Consider the following 21,701-nt stretch of genomic DNA (forward strand, 5'->3'; position numbering starts at 1 on the left):
AATTTGACCAAAATATATGTTACGTAAATCGCTATTCGAGGAGAAAAAAACGTATAGCTTAAGTAGTTAAGAGCTTTTTCATTGTCAAGTCAGCACCTAATCCCAATTATTTCAAATTTTAGGCCACTTGAATGCCTTAAAGTTAGACTAGTTTTAGTGTTTTTGTGGAGAGATTTTTCAATGTGACCGGAACAACATGTCACTATACAAATAGTGGGATATGTGTGTTAAAAGGTTAATAACTAAAAAAATACAATTTTTCACCACTTATATAAAAGCACGTGATGTACCATCCTTGTTCCGGTCACGATGAAAAATTTCTCGGTTTTGTGTTTTCACTTGTTTAGGTCGGAAACTGGATTCTATTAAGACTAGGGCAAAGGCCCAAAACCAAACTGTCCGACTTGAATTGAGAAAGCTTGGGAATCAAGAAAGACTGATTAGGGCAAGCTACGGAAATGTTCCTTTTCCTACTTGACTCAGGATTTAGGAACAGCTATAAATAAAAATATGCGTCTCAACAGTAATATTCATCTGAAGAACAATTTTTTTCCTTGAATTTCAAGCGATTCGTTGAGTGAAAAAGAAGAGAGTGAAAGAAAAAGAAATAACATGCACAATGCGGAAAGAAGCAGGAGGATCTAGGAAGCGGCAAGTGGCGAGAGAGATTAATATAGATATGGAAGAAGCTGATCGCTGCAGCAGCTGCTGCAGCAACAGCTACATGCCAGACACCAGGCAGCAGCAGCAGCCGTTGCTAAAGAGGATGAAGAAGACGCCGTCCCGAAACATGGAGGATCTGTGGAAGGTCGCCTTTCCTGTTGGAACAGCATGGGATGATCAATGGGAGTCGGTTTACAACCACGAACACTCCCAATCCAGGCCCTGGGATTTCTCAAATCTCGAACAAGCATTCGAAGACGGGGGAAAGTTCTGTCCTGAAATTATTGGAGAAAAGAACAAAGTGTATCTGTTTGGTACAACAGAAGAAGCTCGTGATAGTGATGATAGAGTTGTTTTGATCCCTCTAGTGTTGGCTATTGTATCGCCTTCCCCGCCTTCCCATGATCTCGGTTTCTTCAAGTCCAAGGCACCCGGGGATGGTGGCGACGAAGATTTTATTAGGATTCCGATGAAAAAGATGAAGATGGACTGGCTTCCGTACATTCCTCTGGACAAGAGAAACACACAAGTTCACGAGATCGCAATGAAGAAATCTCCTCCTAATATATTTGTCTTGGGCTGTACACAAAGACGGGCTGCTTTGAAACGCATCAATGAAGACCGTTCCATGAAATTCCGGTACTCAGTGCCTTGTTTAGATTACGATCACAAGGCTGTCAAGGAAGAAGAGGAAAATCGTTCTGGTAACGAAACGAAGTTGAATTGGCTTAAGGAGTTCTTACTTGAACAATTGATACAAGAGGATGAATTTTTAGCTGCGGAGAAAAAGGAACCCCTGGTAAGGTATGTGACGGAGCAACTATTGGAAGCGAGGAGGGAGGCGAAAAATCGGCAGAGAATTGCTAGGGACAAAAAGATTTACAAGTTCTACCCCCTGCAAACACCGGATTTTCCTCGTCTCACTGTCCAAAGGTCTCCATACATCAGCTTCTACCGCCTCGACGCTCATGAGGTTCTCTGAAATTACTATGGCTAACTGCTGTATCTGCTGAAATCTTGATTATTTACCTGTACCAGGCTTTAGTTTAATTTTGTCAAAGAGTAGTTTTTTTTTTTTTGTTCAATTTTCTCCGTCATGGGTTGAATAATATATGTTTATGAATTGCTATTTTTGATCAATTATGTATATACGGAAAGGCTATAAGCACCTTTGCTGCAACATGTAACAAAGTTTGGAAATGAAAAACAAACAAAAGTTTTCAAGAGTCGAGACGACATTTTCTAATTTAATGAATGAATGAGACACTTTTTTGAGAACATTGCGTTTCTTTTATACACAACTTCAACTGCAGGTTAAACTATCTTAATCACTTGAGCTACAAACTCTGCACTCAAAAAACATTATTACATACAGGTTGTAGGGCACAAATCACCGATTTTAAGGAACGCGGCAGAGATGACCAAGTGACATATGAAATATGACGACGACAACATGATGTCGTAGAAGGAGATAACAAGTGGAGCCAACGACCCACTAAGACTAACATATCTACAACTACATCTCCGTCGCCACATTTTCCGTCTTGACCATAAATCGTGACCCACCTCCACGTTCTCAAGTAGTGCACTATTGTTGTCATCTCCTTCTCTTAGACCAACCGAAAAAATGAAAATGAGGTTTCAAGAGTCGTGGTCACCAAGGTGGAATTGCTGAATACTGACGGCAATTCAACAAAACGTTCTCATTTAAGGTAAGACAAGTGAAATGCCTTTGGAAATAGCAAAAATCAAATGTGAAGGCAGCTTCATATTTTACATCTTTTTGTCCATGTTAGCTTAGCCTTCTTTTCCATGCCATCTTTGACATCTCGGTTGGAGTAAATGATATGTTATTTATTATTGTTATATGTCCATGTGACATTTTTAAAATTTCCGTTGAAGATGAAATATATATATTTATATATCAAATAATATATATGCCTAAAAAGTCTTTGACTAAATGATATATTATGACAGTGTAACTTTCTGTTCTAAACAAAAAAATGAGACAAGTTTGACTATATGTCACCTTCCAACATTATATATTCTAACAGAAGAACGGACAACAGTTTACCATATCTTATTAACTATTCCTTCTTTCTCGCCTTATGTATGTTGCTGCATGTGAACATATTTATACATATAGTTCAAGTACAGCAGCTCCATCTCATGTTAAGCACAAAATTTGAAGGTTATGATCAGACACAGCATGGGAGAGGTCACTGAAGAACAGATTGCAGAGTTTAAGGAAGCTTTCTGTCTTTTTGACAAGGATGTAGATGGTAAGTTTGATCTTCTTAATTATTCTGTATCTACATATAGCAAATGATTATAGAAACTCTGAAAGATTATTCTGTATTATCCGATCATGCTTAAGTTTTAATACATGATGAACATATAATTATGTCTCTAACCTACTTACTAGAGTCAGTTTTTGTACTTAAAACAAAATTAAGGCAGGCTGTTCAGCGGCCCTTGATGACAAATTGTTTCTGTCAGTTTTTGGATACCCTGCAGCTCCGCCATGCGCAGTCTGTGATACACTTGAATGCTTGGATGCCATGGCAGCTACTGCAGCTAAGCTTGATTAATAGTAGAGGTGGCAAATCAACCCATTCGGTTGTTAGAGTAACAATTAAGACCCACTTAGTTTGATTTCACCATTATACGGTGGTGACATTGGTACTAGTGATAATGTGTAATAGCGAACTCTTTCACTACTATCACCATTATATGGTGGCTGCTTTACTATTGAAGAACTCACCACTGCTGCCAAATCGTTGGATCCAAACCCTACGGAAGAAGAACTGCAGAACATGATAAGCGAAGTTGACGTTGATGGGAACAGAACAATAGAGTTCGGGAAGCTCTTGAATCTCATGGCAAGAAAAATGAAGGTAAATTAATTAGTTTGCATATTTTAGCGGACACTTGATTGCTTTCCCTAACAATAATCTTCTGACAGCAACAAAAATTAACTAGTTAGCGTGTTTACTAATGTGGTTATACATAGGAAAACGACGGAGATGAAGAATTGAAAGAAGCTTTCAAAGTTTTTGACAAGGATCTACATTTCACCTAATGAGGTTGAATAATTATTCTCTATGACATTCACATAGGAATTTATTTGACGGCACGTAGCTAATGAGACTTTACCACTACATGGAGATCAAAGTTCAAGCAATATTCCAAGACATCTGCTTCACATTTGAATTCAAATATATTTTAATCAAGCAAAGTGTCCTACAAATATGAATCAAGAGCAGAAATCGATATCCGAGTTCACCAACTCGGACTTATAGTATATGAACTCAGTGAGCAGATCGAGTACTATTACGTTATCTATTAGATGGTTCAAAATTTTGAACTAGATTCATAAAAGGTTCACATTTCTTGAAAGCAAAATGGATTCCACTCTCCTAGTCCTCGAGCTACTTGTATGTTATGTATATGTGTGCGTGTGTGTATATATATATATATACACTTCTATTAATTAATGAAATCATCTTTGTCAACCAAAAGAGGGTAAAAAGATAACTTAGTCTTCTATCACACAAAAAAAATGATGGGCAATAATGTAATTTCACAGGTCCAAATTTTACTGTTTTTTATTGAAACCTCACTTACAAGTAATGTTAAAATATCTCTAATATTTAAAAATAATAAAATAATAAAATAATAAAAAAAACCAAAAACAAAAATCTCCCACTTCCCCAGGTTCTCTCCTTCCCTCCCTCCCTCCCTCCCTCTCCTTCTCATTTAAAAAAAAAAATATGTTCACACACACAAAGTGTGTAGGTAAATACTAGTATATATAATGCGTTCCCATTCTATTTAGTTTATTGTGACGATGGTTAACATTAACATTTTCCTGCAGTTACGGCATGTGACGTCAAAATAGGAAACGGTTTGTTTTCTTTCTTCTTTAAAGCCAAGATTAATGTGTGAGTTAATTTTGACCAAAACGAAAAGATTGTGAATCAGATCTAGAATTCTTCATTCTCTACGGAAATCAAGCACAGGAAGCTACAGTGAACTTTCATCCCTCTTTCCATGCACTTTCCTTGGAAAGATTCAGATCATATCCTATATAAACACTACTGTTACATATATCTCCTCACTCTTGAAATCCTACTTAAGTTTTGATATCTTGTTCCTGCGTTTATTTCTTCTTAATTCTCTTTGTTATTGATCAACATAATTGTTGTTCTTTTCGATTCTCATGTCACTGAGGTCTCGAAAACCCGCTGGACAACCAGCCATCGTCAATCAAGAAGATGTTCCAATCCCGAAACCCTACAAGCGGAGGTGGCGGTTGGCACTCACTGCCATATACTTCACCAGGGCTCTTGCTTCACTTGCCAAGAAACTACTACCGGGTAACAATTCCCAGTTGCTGCGCTCCCTCTCGTTTGTGGCCATAGACGTGCAACCCAGGAATCAAGACGATCACGACAATGCACGTGACAAAAAACACCTTCCTTTTCTCAACATTGATCAGAAGACACTTGCTGACATGGTGAAGGAAAAAAACCTTGAGCTTCTGAGTCAATTTGGAGGGGTTCGAGAATTGGCTGCAGTTCTTGAGACTGACGTGAAGGGCGGCGTTAGAGGCGCTGAACCTGATCTGATGCATAGAAAGAATGTTTTCGGCACCAATGCGTTCCAGAAGCCGCCTGCGAAAGGGTTGCTGAGTTTCGTGCTTGAAGCTTTCAAGGACACCACAATTATAATACTTTTGGTATGTGCATTACTTTCTCTGGGGTTTGGTATTAAACAGCATGGCTTGAAAGATGGGTGGTATGACGGTGGCAGCATTATCTTTGCTGTATTTTTAGTTGTTATCGTGTCTGCACTTTCCAACTTTAAGCAGTCAAGACAATTCGAAAAGCTTTCTTCAAAGAGTGATGACATACGTGTGGAAGTTGTGAGGGATGGACAGCGCCGTCCTACATCAATCTTTGATGTTGTGGTTGGTGATCTTGTGTGTTTGAAGATCGGTGATCAGGTTCCGACAGATGGTTTGTTCATAGAAGGGCATTCGTTGAAGGTGGATGAGTCTAGCATGACCGGAGAAAGTGATCACATTGAGATCAATGATGGAAGCAACCCTTTTCTTCTATCCGGTACAAAGGTGACAGATGGGTTTGGCTTGATGATTGTGACTTCTGTGGGCATGAACACGGCATGGGGAGAGATGATGAGCTTGATCAGCCGCTCTTTGGATGAGCAAACACCTTTGCAAGTGCGCCTCAACAAGCTGACTTCGTACATCGGGAAGGTTGGTATGACAGTGGCTCTCCTTGTTCTTGTGGTTTGTCTAATTCGTTATTTCACAGGAAACACGGTAGATGTTAGTGGAAATAGGGAATTCGGAGGCAGAAAGATGAAGTTTGATGATGTGATGAATGGTGTTGTGGGGATTGTAGCTGCAGCAATTACCATTGTTGTGGTGGCGATTCCTGAAGGCCTGCCTCTGGCTGTTACTTTGACCTTGGCTTATTCAATGAAGAAAATGATGAATGACAATGCTTTGGTACGGAAGCTCTCTGCTTGCGAGACAATGGGATCGGCAACAACAATCTGCACAGACAAAACAGGTACACTTACTTCGAATAAAATGAAGGTTACAGAGTTCTGGCTTGGTACACAACCAATGACAGAAGAGAACATCACCTTGATAGCGCCTAATGTCCTACATTTACTCCGAGAGGCTGTTGGTCTAAACACAACTGGAAGTATTTGTGAACCAAATTCTTCATCCCCTGCTGAGATTTCGGGTAGCCCTACTGAAAAAGCAATACTTTCATGGGCCTTGTTTGATTTGGGTATGAACATTGATGAAGTGAAACAAGGTTGTGAGATAATTCATGTAGAAACCTTCAATTCGCAGAAAAAGAGAAGCGGTGTTTTGATTAGGAGGAACAACGAAAAGAGTACTCAAACGCATTGGAAAGGAGCTGCTGAGATGATACTTGCAATGTGCGCAAACTATTATGATAAAACAGGGGCGCTAAGAGCCATGAATGACGAAAAAAGAAAGCGTGCTGGATCAGCCATTCAGAACATGGCATCCAAAAGCCTCCGGTGCATTGCCTTTGCGCATAGAATGCTTGAAGACGAGAATGGTCAGGTTCCTGAGAAGCTTGAAGAGGGTGGAATGTCACTTTTAGGTCTTGTGGGTATAAAGGATCCGTGTAGACCAGGAGTCAGAACAGCAGTAGACCGTTGCAGAGCTGCAGGAGTGAACATTAAGATGATAACTGGCGACAATCTGCATACTGCAAGAGCTATTGCGGTTGAGTGTGGGATACTCAAAACAGATGAAGATTTGGAGACTGAGGCTGTAGTCGAAGGGGTACAATTCAGAGGTTACTCACCTGAAGAGAGGATGGAAAGGATCGACAAGATACGCGTGATGGCAAGATCCTCACCATTTGACAAGCTTCTGATGGTGCAATGCTTGAAGCAGAAGGGCCATGTGGTTGCTGTCACAGGAGATGGTACGAATGATGCACCGGCGCTAAAAGAAGCAGACATTGGGCTTTCAATGGGGATCCAAGGCACCGAAGTTGCAAAGGAGAGCTCAGATATCGTCATCTTAGATGACAACTTCGCATCTGTTGTGACAGTTTTGAGGTGGGGAAGGTGTGTGTACAACAACATTCAAAAGTTCCTCCAGTTCCAACTCACTGTCAATGTCGCTGCGCTTGTTATCAACATTGTTGCTGCTGTTACTTCTGGTAAAGTTCCACTAACTGCAGTGCAGCTGCTATGGGTGAATCTCATCATGGACACCTTGGGGGCTTTAGCTTTGGCCACGGAAGAACCGACGAATGAACTCATGGAAAAGAAGCCCGTGGGACGAACGGAACCACTCATTATTAGAATCATGTGGAGAAACCTCATTGCTCAGGCCTTGTATCAAATCACAATCTTGCTAACCCTACAGTTTAAGGGAAGATCCATCTTCGGCGTGGATGAAAAGGTCAAGAACACCCTTATCTTCAACACATTTGTTCTCTGCCAAATCTTCAACGAGTTCAATGCAAGAAAACTTGAAAAGAAGAACATATTCAAGGGGTTACTCAAGAGCAAGCTGTTTCTGGCAATAGTCGGTAGCACCATAGTTCTTCAACTGCTGATGGTGGAATTTCTGAAGAAGTTTGCCAGCACTGAGAGGTTGGACTGGGGACAATGGGGTGCTTGCGTCGGAATCGCAGCGTTGTCTTGGCCGATTGGCTGGCTTGTTAAGTGCATTCCAGTTTCTGGATGGCAGGTTCCAAGGCTAAGAGCTCCGGCATTGTCAAACACACAGAAATATTAAGTACTCATATATACAGTCTTTTTAAGGTATTTTACTATTCAAGTTTTATGCTTGTCAGTAGTTTTTCTTTAGAGATTTTCTCAATCTAGGGTTCGGAATATTTTATTACTATGGGGATTTTCTCAAGCAGTTTCAGATATATATTTTTATTTCTTTGGGTTTCTGAACTTTAATCACATGAAACAAAAACTAGTGCCTTTTCTTCTGATTTAAATCGAGAATAAATATATAACCGTACAAAGAGCTTACAGCTCAAGTGTTTTTCAATCAAGCAATTTTTTTAATACGTTCAATACTACTTTTTACGAGTAAGGGAGTAGGCTAAACCTCAAAATGAATTAGCTATAGTAATTTAGTTAAAATTCATCTTTAACAATAATTAAATGTAAAATATTTCACTTATATGTGAAAAAAATCACCAAACCGTAATATTAAGTAACTTCTATCAAACAATTTATTCATATCATATTAACTAAAACCCAAACCCTATAATTCACTCCGTTCAGATGGGCCCCTATTCCTAGGTGACATTGTTTTGCAACATCCAAGACAATAGTAACAAAGAATTTCAGTGCCACTGATTTCTCAAAATTTGCCGGTAGTTAACCAAACCAAACAGAATATAAAAAATGAATATATAATAATTGGTAAAGTTTGAATCACATCAATTAGCTCATTGATAAGGATACGGATTGGGACTTCTCAATAAATTAAAAAAAAATACTAATGCAAATAATTTGAAAACTTTGAATTTTAACGATAAATACAAAAATAAAGGATAAAGTGAATAGTACTATGATTGACTTTTTAGTGTAGAAATATGGTTTTTCGTTAAAGTGAACAGTATCGAGAGCTTTTCGTTAAAGTTTCCTAAATAAAAATGTGAAAAGTCTTAAGTTCGATACTCCGAGCTGATGAGTCTGCTTGACTATGGTCACAGACAGGTTGAAATTTCCTTGGTAAAGTTTGCACATGCATCAAATGAATATCATTCACTGTGTTATGGACGATTAAACAATTAAAACTCTAATCAGTGGATTAATTAGCTTCTCACGGAAATTAATTTATAATGGTTTTTCCGCTTCCCTAAGTATACATGCATAGTATATAAGATTAACATTCACAAGAAAGAATGCAAAATCGAAACTTTTATGAGAGTGAGCTTCTCTCGGCCAATTGAAATTAATTTATAATGGTTTTTCTGCTTCCCTAAAGATACATACATAGTATAGGTGATTAATAGTCCCAAGAAAGAATGCAAAATCGAAACTTTTATGAGAGAGAGAATGTTGACATGTATAAAATTTCTTACAATTTAGGATTCTCTGGTTAGGATGATTCCTTGTAATATGGGATTGTAATTATTGTATGAGAATTGTTATTAGCACTTTAAAAATTTCATTTGGTATTCCAAACTTTCTATAATTAGAAAGAAAAATACATTTGTGAGGAGTGTATAATGAGATTTTTGGAATACTAATAACAGTTCTCTTATTGTATTTATCCTTTCCCTTTTATGTAGGAAATTATTTATCCTTTCTGCTCAGCGAGAGACCTGTTTTTACCTTGTCGTTGCTGTTCTCAACCAAGCATCGAACAACCTTGTGTTGTTGCTGTCGGTTCCACCGATTCACCAATCTGTCAATCCCGTCGTTCTTCCTTTTTTTTTTATTTTTTCCATCCGCATCACAAAAGCAACCATTTTCATCCATGGCAAAGAAGGGTGATGAGAAAACTGTTGTCCTTGTTGGGATGCACTCAGACAACTCGAACAACTCAAACTTTAGCATTGGTATGCTACTTGATGAGAAGAAGTATGATTTATGGGCTCTTCTCATCCAAACTCACATCACTGGAAGAAATAAATAAATAAAAAAGAAAAAAAAAGGGATATCTTCATGGGTCTATCAAGGCTCAGACAAAAACGATCCCAGGTACGATAATTGGTTATCTGAAGATAAAAAAAACTAAAGAGTTAGCTACTGTCATCCATGAAACCAGAGATTATGAAACGATATATCCATTTACCCACAGCAAAAAAGATCTGGGATTCTCTCAAAATGACTTATATTTTGATGAGAACAATGAAGTTAGAATTTACACTCTAAGTCAGAAAGCATCATATCTTCATCAGAATGGCCATTCCTTGGCTACATATTTTGGAGAATTGACTGAAAGTTTCCAAGAATTGGATCACTGTAATAGAGTATGAAGTGTGCAAATGACATCAAGGCTTACAAAAGTTTAATTAAGTGGCAGAGAGTTTACCTCTTCCTTAGATGACTAGATGATGATTTTGATCAAGTGCGTGGAGAAGTATTGCGCAAGGATCCCCCCTCTTGGGCTCCAAGCATCTTATGCATATATTCATTGTGAAGCGGATCGAAGAGCTACTATGAAGACTTAAGTGGACAAGGCTGAACCCACGACTATGGCAGCAAATGCACATGGGCCATCAACCAGGTCAGACATAACTGGGGTTGAGAATCAGTCAGGGTCTAACCGACCCAACCAGGCAAACCGAGACCGTCATGTCGGAAAGTGTCCATATTGTGGTATACCGGGGCACTCCAATAGTCGTTGTTTCGAGTTGATTGGATATCCCGAGAATTGGGATAAAACCCGCGATCCCCTTGCAACAAACTTTGCGTCCATCACTGAATCCAAAAATTAATCGGATTGTCTGGTTGACAAGGCATCGGCTCTAATTGCTATGTCAGGTAACGATGGTAAGGCTCTAAATACTTCTACCCTTGTTATGAATACTACATGGATAATTGATTCAGGAGCTACTGAACACATGACTTGTGATTTTAGATAGGTTCTATCCTTAAAACCCTCCACTCAAACCCACATCAATGTTGCTACTGGTAATGCTGCTCCGATTATCGAGGAAGACACTGTTACTCTTACTGATACCATGAAACTTGATACTGTTCTTGTGGTTCCATCCCTAAATTATAATTTATTGTCCATTGCACAAATAACCATTGCCTTAATTTGTTTGGTCATTTTTGGCCTTATTTTTGTGTTTTCAAGGATATCCGAACACAGAAGATGATTGGTTATGGTATTAGACGAGGGAAGCTGTACTACTTGGAATTGACAACAAACAATACTGGATTGTTAACACAAGCTCTTTCAGTTGATACATCTTAGGTAGAGACTAATAAAGTATTAGACGTTTGGATGTGGCATCGTTGTCTTGGGCATGCTTCGTTTGGATACTGCATAAGTTATTTCCTAGTTTGTTTGTTAAGAATGATGTTTCTCAGTTTAAATGCGATGTTTGGGAATTGGCAAAAAGTCATAGAGCCTCTTTTCCTCCTAGTTTGAATAAAAGTTGTTTTTTCCCTTTATGACTGTGCATTCTGATATGTGGGGTCCATTCAAAATTGGGACTCTTGGTGGTGCTCACTGATTTGTTACATTTATTGATGATTGTACATGAATGACTTGGGTTAGTTTGTTGAAATCTAAAAATGAAGTTAATTCGGCCTTTGAAAAATTTCATCACATGGTTACTATGCAGTACAACATGAATATTTAGGTTCTTCACAGTGACAATGAAGCTGAATTCATCAATGCGGAGCTTCGCACATTCCTTGACAAACATGGTATTATTCATCAAACTATGTGCCTTTACACTCCTTAGCAGAATGGAGTTGCTGAGAAAAAGAATCGACACTTGCTAGAGGTAGTTCATGTCTATCTTTTAGTGGCACACCTTCCCTTGCATTATTGGGGAGAAGCCCTGACTTCGGCAACATATCTTATCAACCGTCCCCCATCTCCCACCATTGACTTCTAAATGCCTTTGCAGGCATTCCAGACTAAAACTCGTTGCCCACCTGTTTCTAATCTATCTCCCCATGTATTGGGATATGTCGCATTTGTTCACCTCCACCCACCTCAAAGACAAAGTAAGCTTGACCCTCGCATCGTTCATTGTGTATTTTTGGGATATGCCATACTCAAAAGGGTTACCGTTGTTATCATCCTCCAACCAAGAAAATGTTTATCACAATGGATGTCGTTTTCATGAACATGATATCTATTATAGTTCGTCTGGATCCTCACTTCAGGGGAGATGCTAGATGAAGAAGTTCGGGGCCTTGATTATGCTGGCACGATTGGAGTTGATATGCAGCAGCCCATAGTAGGAAAGGAGCCCACAGAATCTGGGCCTCATGAGAGTCAACAGTTAGTTATGTAGCCCAAAAAATCTGGGCCCCATGACCTACCCATATCTTCTGGGCTTCAGGAGAATCACACGCCCATGTTCTCTAGGCTTCATAACGTGGAAGACCAGCTCGTGGTCTCTGGACAGCTGGAATAAGGCACAGACCAATAGTAGCATGCCATGGAATCTGGGTATGTGACTCAACAAGATGGCACATATCAGTCTCACATTCACTTGTCTCCAGTCGATACCCATAACCAATCATATTCCACTTCGGATGCTCCACCTATTCGTCGTCTTCCAGAACGCATTAACCGAGGTATCCCTAAACCAACTTATAAGGCCGATCTTAAGTGTAAACATAAATATCCTGTGAGTGAACCAAAAATAGATTCAGGGGCTCAAATATCCATTGAATAATTATGTGCCTACCTGTCACATGTCGGAATCAAATAAGTCATTTTCCATCAATTATCTACTATATCTATTCCTAACAATGTGCAGAAGGCTTTAGCAGATGTCTGCTGGAAAAAAACAATGAACGAGGAATTGAGATTGGAGTAGAAGAATGCTACTTGGGAAGTAACCAATTTGCCAGTTGGCAAGAAACATGTGGGATGCAAGTAGGTCTATACAGTGAAGTACAAAGCAGACGAAACAGTGGACCTTTTTAAAGCAAGGTTGGTGGCAAAAGGGTATACACAAAAGTTTGGGATTGACTACACTGATATGTTCGCACCAGTGGCTAAAATCAACACAGTCCGGCTTTATTATCCTTAGCAGCAAATTTAGATTGGTCGTTGCAACAATTTGATGTAAAGAATGCCTTCTTACACGGAGAGTTAATCGAGGAGATCTATATGGAACTCCCACCATGGAGTAACGTTCCGCACATGCATAGACATAAGGTGTGTAGGCTTAGGAAATCATTGTATGGGTTGAAGCAGTCTCCGAGAGTATGGTTTGGTAGATTTACCAAGTCAATGAAAGCATTTGGATATAAGCAAAGTAATTGTGATCACACGTTGTTCTTGAAATGTCGGAATAGAAAGCTTACATCACTCATTGTATATGTGGATGATATGATAGTTACTGGTAACGACCCTAATAAGCGTGTAGCCTTGCAGAAGTATTTAGCTACAAAATTTGAGATGAAAGATCTGGGGTCTCTAAAATATTTTCTCAGGATTGAGGTGTCGATGTGTAAGGCAAGAATTTTTCTATCCCAAAGAAAGTATATTATTAACCTATTGAAAGAAAGCGGTATGTCTGCATGCAAACCTATGACTACTCTGTTGGTAAAAGGAATGAAGCTGAGTATTGATCCTAACCAAGTACCAGTTGATAAGGGAAGATATCAAAAACTAGTGGGAAGATTAATGTATTTGGCACACACTAGGCCAAATCTTGCACATGCCTGGAGTGTAGTTAGTCATTATATGCATGATCCAGGAGAACAACATATAAGTGCCGTTATGAGTATATTGAGTTATTTGAAAGGAAGTCCGGGAAAAGGTATTTTGTTCAAGAAGAATGGTCATTTCAGAATTAAAGGTTATATGGATGCTGATTGGGCTGGTTCACGAATGATAGGCGCTCTACATCCAGTTATTTTACCTTTGTTGGTGGAAATCTGGTCACATGGAGAAGCAAGAAGCAAAATGTAGTAGCAAGGTCAAGTGCAGAAGCAGAATGTAGAAGTATGGCGCTTGGTATTTGTGAGATTTTATGGCTTAAGTTTCTATTACATGATTTGGGAGTTAAACAGAGTCAACCGATGAGATTGTTTTGCGACAACAAAGCTGCTCGTGATATTGCTCACAATCTGGTGCAACATGCTAGAACCAAGTATGTAAAGGTTGACTGGTTCTTTATCAAAGAATAAATAGAAGGGAAAGTAATTGAAGTTCCCCCAATCAAAGCAGAATATCAGGTAGTGAACATTCTCACCAAAACAGTCTCAAGTGAAAAAGTTTGCTAAGTTTGTAGACAAGTTTGGCATGTGTAATATATATGCACCAACTTGAGAGGAAATGTTGACTTGTAACAATTTCCTACAATTTAGGATTCCCTAGTTAGGGTGATTCCTTGTAATATGAGATTGTAATTATTGTATTTATCCTTTCCCTTTTATGTCTGCCCTAAGATTGTATATTATACCTCATACTTGGAATGAAACATACAATTTCAACGCATTCTCTTCTGAGAGAACCTCGATTGCTTTGCCAAAATAAATAGTTGTCCTCCCCGGACCCCTGGGCCCTTTCTCCATGTTTTTTCACTGTTTTCTGATGGAAATTGTTATACGTAGTTCAAATGTTTGCATTTTGTGTTTTAGGGTGGGAGAGCTGGTGCAAAGTTGTTTCCCTGGAACACTTGACTTTCTGTGTGCGTTATGTAGAGTAATGTAATTTACGGTAATGGGTTAGTGAGTTTCCAGTAAAGAGTATTTATTTTACATTCGATGTTTTGTGTTCAGTTATGTCACCTTTATTTTTTTCTTTTCTGCTATACAATATGACATTTTACATTTAAGCCTGAAGGATTTGGGGTTGAACTCCACAATGAGAAAATCATAATAATTTGGTAAAAAGTAATTTATATTAATGAAATTGTATGCAAACTGAGGCCTCAGGTGAAACTGAAATGAGGCCTTTCTAAGTTAGTACTTTAATATGAATTTTTTTTTCACAACAATATGAATTTGAGGTACATCAGATTAAAATTATGAATATAAGAGTTTTTTTTTTCTTTCTTCTTTCTAGTCAAGAATACGATGAACAATGAAAATTTTAAGATATATAATAAAACCATAAAGAAAATACGAGGCCTAATTTAAAGTGAGACCCAAGGCGCATGCCTTGTTCGGCTTGTGATCAAGTATTTTCTAGTTAAACTTAATTATAGTGTTTTTTTTTTTTTTTTTTTTTTTGGGGTCAAATCATAGATTTGTTAGATTAGGAAACCAACGGAGTTCGAACCCATAACGTGGTGCAACGGCACCGCTCTTCTCCAGTGATTATGAGTTTCCCATCACTATGTATGTAATCTTGGATTTGTGGGTGTAGTTAACTTAGGTAGTGATCTTGAGTTTAAAGAGATATTAATAAATAAGATAAATATAATATGGTGCAGAGAGTAAGTTTGGTATAAATAGAGAATATGAGTATAAATAAAATTTTCCGATCTTTTATTTTTGAAATACATCAATGCTTCACATATTTGAAAGACTTTGCTGCGACATATTCATGTGCTTTGTACCTATCAAGTCAAATCAAGTCTATATATTGTTTGCTGTTATGCGCAATTGGGTCGTTGAGTACCAAGTCAATTGTGCACAAGTTCTTTATGGCGAGGTGTAATGAGCTCTATGGCGGTGGTGGCAGCCACGGCTTAGGATTATGGCCGGTTATTTGGTCACTCTGGGTTGTATGGTTAATTTGGTTTTGAGTCTTGCTAAAATGTTATGATGTGGGTAGGTTTTTTTGGGTTTATTTCTTTATTGTATTGATGTTTTTAGACGTCTTGTATGTTTATAGTTTTTCTAGTGCAATAAAGTTCATTCTAAAAAAAAACTATAACTGTCGGGTATCTCTTGAAGTATTTTTATATAAAACTTAATTATATTATATTCAAAATATAAGATTAAAAAAAAAAAAAAGTTACAGCTATTGGGGTGTCTTTTCTATTTTACTAGGTAATATTCTTCCAATCCGACCATTTTTGTAAAGATTAAAAGAGATTAATTTTTTTATGACTAACATATCTTTTATCATCAACTTGGATAAAATTTAAAAATTGGTTCTTTCTTCTTACACACGTTGAAACTTATCGAGTCATCTAATCATTTATACCATAACCTCTTATCTCATGTACATTTTGAGCTTAAGCAACAAAACTATACTTGTGTATGGGTGAGTGACATTCGAAGTAAGAGTATCCCTTTATCGCTTGATGAGTGCTATATAATTGTGATGGTGGATATTCTCTTAGAGACTATACCCAGCTCATGGTCCTCCCTAATTATAGCAGTTAACAAACTCTAGCAAGCAACCACTCGAACCAGTTGTTGAGGCAAGCCTGCAAAGGTTTGTAAGCAACAAATGGTTGACGTGACGGTGCACTTTATCTCCATGAAGCTTATTTGGAGCGAAGGCATATGGGGTTGCAAACAAAACGAAGTGTTCAGTGAGCTAGCACACATCTATCCAACAACCAAATTAAAAGTTCCATGCCCATCAATCAAACTTGGTTTCATATCATGCACAGTTGCTAACATTATGTAAGTTTACACTACTACATACGTTTGGTATCAATAATACAAAGATATTTATAAGTTTTTTTTCTATATGACTTTGTATTATGAGTACAGATGTCACAATAATAGCTAATTATCCGTACTATGTAAGTTGCTCGAAAAAGAAAAATGTTATATTGATGAAGAATTAGGTAATAGCTTCTTATCCTCAAATTAAGATGCATGTTGTACATTCAATTCATGGCGTAATGAGATTGATCACTATTGTCACACATTATACTTGCCTCTTGCCTCGAATAGTTGTCTTCGTTGAGAGAGAGAGAGAGGTGTTCTCTTTCATGCATGTAGCATACTGTATACCTTCACCTTGAGAATGTAAAGTTTGGTCCACAAAATAATGTATATAAAATTATGAAATCCTCATCCAATGAAGAGATGTTTGCCCAATTTCGGTTACACATGATTTATGGAATAGAAGAAGGCATATACAACCACATGCGTTTCGGGGCACTGCAGAAGTCTTACGTATTTATTTCTCCATGTTACATAAATTTATGCACTATCTATCTACCTATATATCTTTATCTCTCTCTCTCTCTCTCTCTCTCGATAAAGATCAAGATTCAAAACCGAAAGAAAAATATGGGTTCTCTTCTCCTCTTCAGATCTGAAACTATGTTTAATTCATATCATGAAGCTTTACTACGGCTGTTAATAAGGGTCTTTGTCCATAGGATCATATCTAGCTATCAAATCTGCAATTACTGTTGTCATGTTATTAATTACTATGTTTATATAAACCAGGCTAATTAATCTCGCCAGTTAACATTACCCTTGATTGATATTGAGAGAGAGAGAGAGAGAGAGAGAGAGTTCAGTATTTTATACACATATACATATACATACATATATATATATATATATTACATACATAGAGGGTGTATTCTTGAAAAAAATAATTAATTATGCATCCCAAAGATTCTTAATCATATCAATTTGAGAGGAACCACACATTTGATTTGCATTCAGCTTTAAGTAGGTAGTTTAGTTAAATTGATTAGAACAATGTGTTTTTCTTTCTGCATTCAAATTCGAATCCAGCTTCTCTTAATTTAAATAGATTTAATTAGATTATAATATCGTTACCTTGAAAACAAAAATTAATAATATTGTTTGTTAAAAGAATACATTCAGTACTATTTATTCTATGAATCGATTAGAACAGAATCTCACTAAGATAATAAACTAATAAAATTTATAAATTAAAGGAACCTACTGATGTGAACAGATCAGAACAGATGTACTAAGGATTGCATATAGAGACATGAATTAGTACACATATAATTAACTGTACATGAATTGAAGGAATTTAGAAAGGCAAAAAAAAAAACACTTTTCCCAGTGAACGAGGATGGATCTCAAAAGCACCAAACTGCATTTACACACAGAAATTCTGTCACTCCAACCCCAACATCTATCATTTGCTAATGAGATTCTCCACAAGTTATAGCTACAAGCTAGGTTTTCACTTTATCAACAACATGCACAACGTCCGAAACATCATACAAAGAATTGCTCACAAAATCCAAATTGTTTAAAAAAAGAAGAGCAAATTGTGACGAGATACCCAGATGAGTAAAACAGACATAGATCTAGTAATTAAATTCTGATAAGTAATTACACAAAATCATATTCATATATGTAAACAGACCTTTTCTAGGGTTTATCCGGGAAAAAAAAAACCTAATGGGTTCTTGAGGAGATCGACCGCTGTGAATCTAGGGTTTTTCTCGTGCTTCATTCAACAGGTGAAGCTACCATATGATCTATAGCCTTTCCTGTATACAAGGATAGCTTAGATCATGCTGGCAGCTTCAACTGTTGGAGGTGCACGACAAGATAGCAAGCACTCTAGCTAGGTCATTCTTCTTTTCCTTCTTTCTGTTCTTTCATCTTGGAGGCTTCAGAGAGATAAGAAGAGATGAGAGGATATAAATAGAGCCTGAGGTCTTTGATTTCTATTCTTCCAGGCAATTAATTTTGCATCTTCCACTCTGTCTCTCTTGTCTCACGTGAATAGGATATAGCGGTCTTTTCAATTCTTTGCTTCTTCCAACCAAAGTTTTGCACCTTCCACTCCATCTTTTTTTGTCTCTCTTGTACATGTCTTTTTTGGTCTAACTTAATTAGTAAGCATTGACAAAGGAAAAAAAAAACTTAATTAGTAAACTAATAAACATATTAAATATAGCATTTAGACATAAATACATTTTGATTTGATTAAAAAAAAGCCATGTATGTGTGTTCATGAAAGAAATACGCCAAAATAGTGGGAATTAGGTCATTTGATTAGAATATTATGTTCGCCTCTTCAGTACATTTAAATTTGAACTTTCGATCCTATAAATCAGAGTAGGTTAGCACATCGGAATTTGTCAAAAAGTTAAGAAATATGCTCCGATATTCTATGTCTAATGTTAAAGGAATTCAAATTTCATTCCACCATACATGTTAGGAACTTAGGATACATTCAAAGTCCTCCTAGACATAGCAATTAAACGTAAACCGAAACAACATAGTTTTAGTAGGCTTGTAGCTAGAGTAACTGTTTGTGTTATTATAGTTTTTGTAAACATTAACCTAATTGATTATATAAAACGCATGTTAATTAAAGAGTGATTAGGGGCTGGAAAGTGAGAAAATTAAGCACTAAGTTAGATTAGCTAGTAGATGAAATGTAAAACAAGGGAAAAGATGAAAGATGCATGTGGCCCCAAAAGAAAAATTGAAATTGAATAAGTCACGCCCCCCACGCCACCACATGCAGACCGGCCCTTTTTGTGTGAGAGTTTCTATATTTCTATGAAGGTCTTTAGTTAACTTTAGCAGGAGGACTTTTCATGTTGTCTCTCTGGGCATCTCTCTCTCTCTCTCTCTCTCTCTCTCTCTCTCTCTCTGTGCCGGCCTGTGCTGTAAGGTAACATCAAGCATGAACCCAAAAAAAGTATAAAATCACAGAGCAAATGGGGGACCATTATTTTTGCATGGCTCATCGGGGCTGCATAAGGTTCACACAAAAAAAGGAAATTAAGCAGCTGGCACCAAAAACCTGAACATCTTATCTCTCTCTCTCTCTCTCTCTCTCTCTCTCTCTCTCTCTCTCTCTCTCTCTAATTAGCTAGGTAGGTTTTGCATTTTGAAGTGTTTTTTCCTTTTGTCCGTTTTATCTATGTTGACATAGTAATGTGCTACTATATATAGTCCTATTCATGTCACTGCCTGTGTGGTGAACCATTTGATCTGAGAAAAATTAAACTTCATTAGATTTCCGATGTGACATGCTTTAACAATTTGAACTTTGTGTTCGTTTTAGGGTTTTTGTGTTCTTCTCTCTCATTAGTTCTTTTTTTTTTAATTTTTTTTTTTAAATTGATCATGTGCTGACTGAATAAATAATTAAAAAAAAGTTTAACTGCTTTTTGAAACAAAATTAACTATGAACTAATTCATTGATTCATCCACCAAAGATTTTCGAATGGTCAAGATCGATCCATCGTAAATTTGATTAACAAGAAACTTAGTAAGAATATAGTTTCTGATTTCCTTGTGCACCATCTGATGAAAACCAGTCTGCACCTCTCCAAAAACATATACATTTATAATTTTCTGCAGCTTGGTCATCAATAATATCGCAGAGACTGAATAAGGATTAAAATTTGGTGGTCCATCTCTGTTACATGCATGCCTGCTCACTCTAGGTACCACTAATCTCCGGCAGGCCACTGTGACCCCGCACCGCCGTTGTTATCTTGGTTATCTTTTTGTTTTTATTTTCTTTTACATTGAGTTAATTGGTGAAATACAATTTCAAGGCATAAAGTACTTATTGATATTGCTCTCTTTCTCCTACATTACTTTTTTTTTTTTTTTTTTTTTAAATTTGTTTTGTATATGCCTCTATTTTAACGACAGTTTGGGTGAGATGTGAAGAAAATAGACAGTACAGAAAAATTGGCTAAAAAACTAGTTTGTGTTCTTAATTTTCTAAAGAGAAACTTCATGAGGGAAATTGGAAGTCAACTACAAGTTCAAAAGGAATTTCAGCGGTTTACTTTTACCATATCATTATGATGTCAAATCACAATGATATATATCACTCACTGATACAAATTTTATGCAGATCTAGCCATTAAAAAATACATTGAATTTCTTTTTGCATTACTTAACCATTAATTTTTCGAATTACTTAGTTATACGTATCATGGAAAAAAATTTGTTATGATGTCATTATCATAGACTTATGTTGCGCGGTTGATCTAGCAAATTTAAAAATTAGATTGTAGCTGTTAAATGGCTACAAGTATCAAATTCTTACAACATTAATTACTCGAAAAAGTTATTCATGCTTTCCGCTAACTTTGACTTTTAACTAAATTGCCTTGTATGAATAGAACTTGAATGTATATATAATTGGTCAAAATTCAAACAACTATACTCAATTTCACATAAATCGTTTGTACTTAAAATTATATCTCATGTGTGTGTGAGTAACTATTAACTATAAATGTATGAGTCTTGTAATGAAACCAAGTAGCTCGTAGTCTAATGGTACATCTATAGTAAGGAACTTGGAGTTGGAATTCTTCCATACTCAAGTTCTCAACCTGTATGGAACAAAATAGAAATGTTTACCGAAATCATGTTCGAGTTACGGCAACTTAACTCAAGTTCGTGTTTAAATTTGATCACAGGAATCATATCCAAAACCAAAAGGCAAAAATATTGACAAGAACAAGGTTTTCTACCCTCAGAATACAAAATTTGGCCAAGAAGCATGGATTCACCACAGCTCAAACAGCCCTAGCTAGCATGGGTTCTCAATCAAGGGGATGATGTGGTGCCTATTCAAGGTGAGTTCTTCATACAAACTTACCAAAACGAGCTAATTTGCAGTGCGGTTTCATGATCTTCTCTTTGATAGACCTTTGCAGGGACGACAAAAGTTTATAAAGTTGGTGGACAATATCGGGTCTTTGAGAGTGAAGCTGGAAAAGGATGACTTCAGAGAGATTTCGGATGCTGTGCCTAGTAATGAAGTTGCAGGAGATCGACACTTTAACTCTCGCTGCACATGGAAGTCGGCAAACAGACCGCCGGAGATATCGTAAATAAAGAAATTCAAACGTGCAATCTTTTTTATTTTTTTATTTTTTTTGGTTGAACAAACGTGCAATCTTTTGTTAAGATATGGAAATTGGACGATTAAAAAA

The 21,701-nt window shown here is 37.1% G+C and overlaps 1 protein-coding gene and 1 pseudogene across 2 annotated transcripts; both read left to right on the forward strand.

The window, feature by feature from the left end:
- Window positions 1-619: 619 nt before the first annotated feature.
- Window positions 620-1,645, forward strand: LOC137745423 (protein HEAT INTOLERANT 4-like). The gene has a single exon (XM_068485385.2). The coding sequence runs from the start codon at window positions 620-622 to the stop codon at window positions 1,643-1,645; it is 1,026 nt and encodes a 341-aa protein (XP_068341486.2).
- Window positions 1,646-4,624: 2,979 nt separating this feature from the next.
- Window positions 4,625-8,179, forward strand: LOC137746252 (calcium-transporting ATPase 12, plasma membrane-type pseudogene; annotated as a pseudogene). Its single transcript, XR_015953784.1, has one exon. The product of XR_015953784.1 is annotated as a calcium-transporting ATPase 12, plasma membrane-type pseudogene (transcript).
- Window positions 8,180-21,701: the final 13,522 nt, after the last annotated feature.

This window comes from Pyrus communis, chromosome 12 (genome assembly GCF_041283825.1).
Source record: "Pyrus communis isolate YQ-2024b chromosome 12, ASM4128382v1, whole genome shotgun sequence".
Taxonomy (NCBI): domain Eukaryota; kingdom Viridiplantae; phylum Streptophyta; class Magnoliopsida; order Rosales; family Rosaceae; genus Pyrus; species Pyrus communis.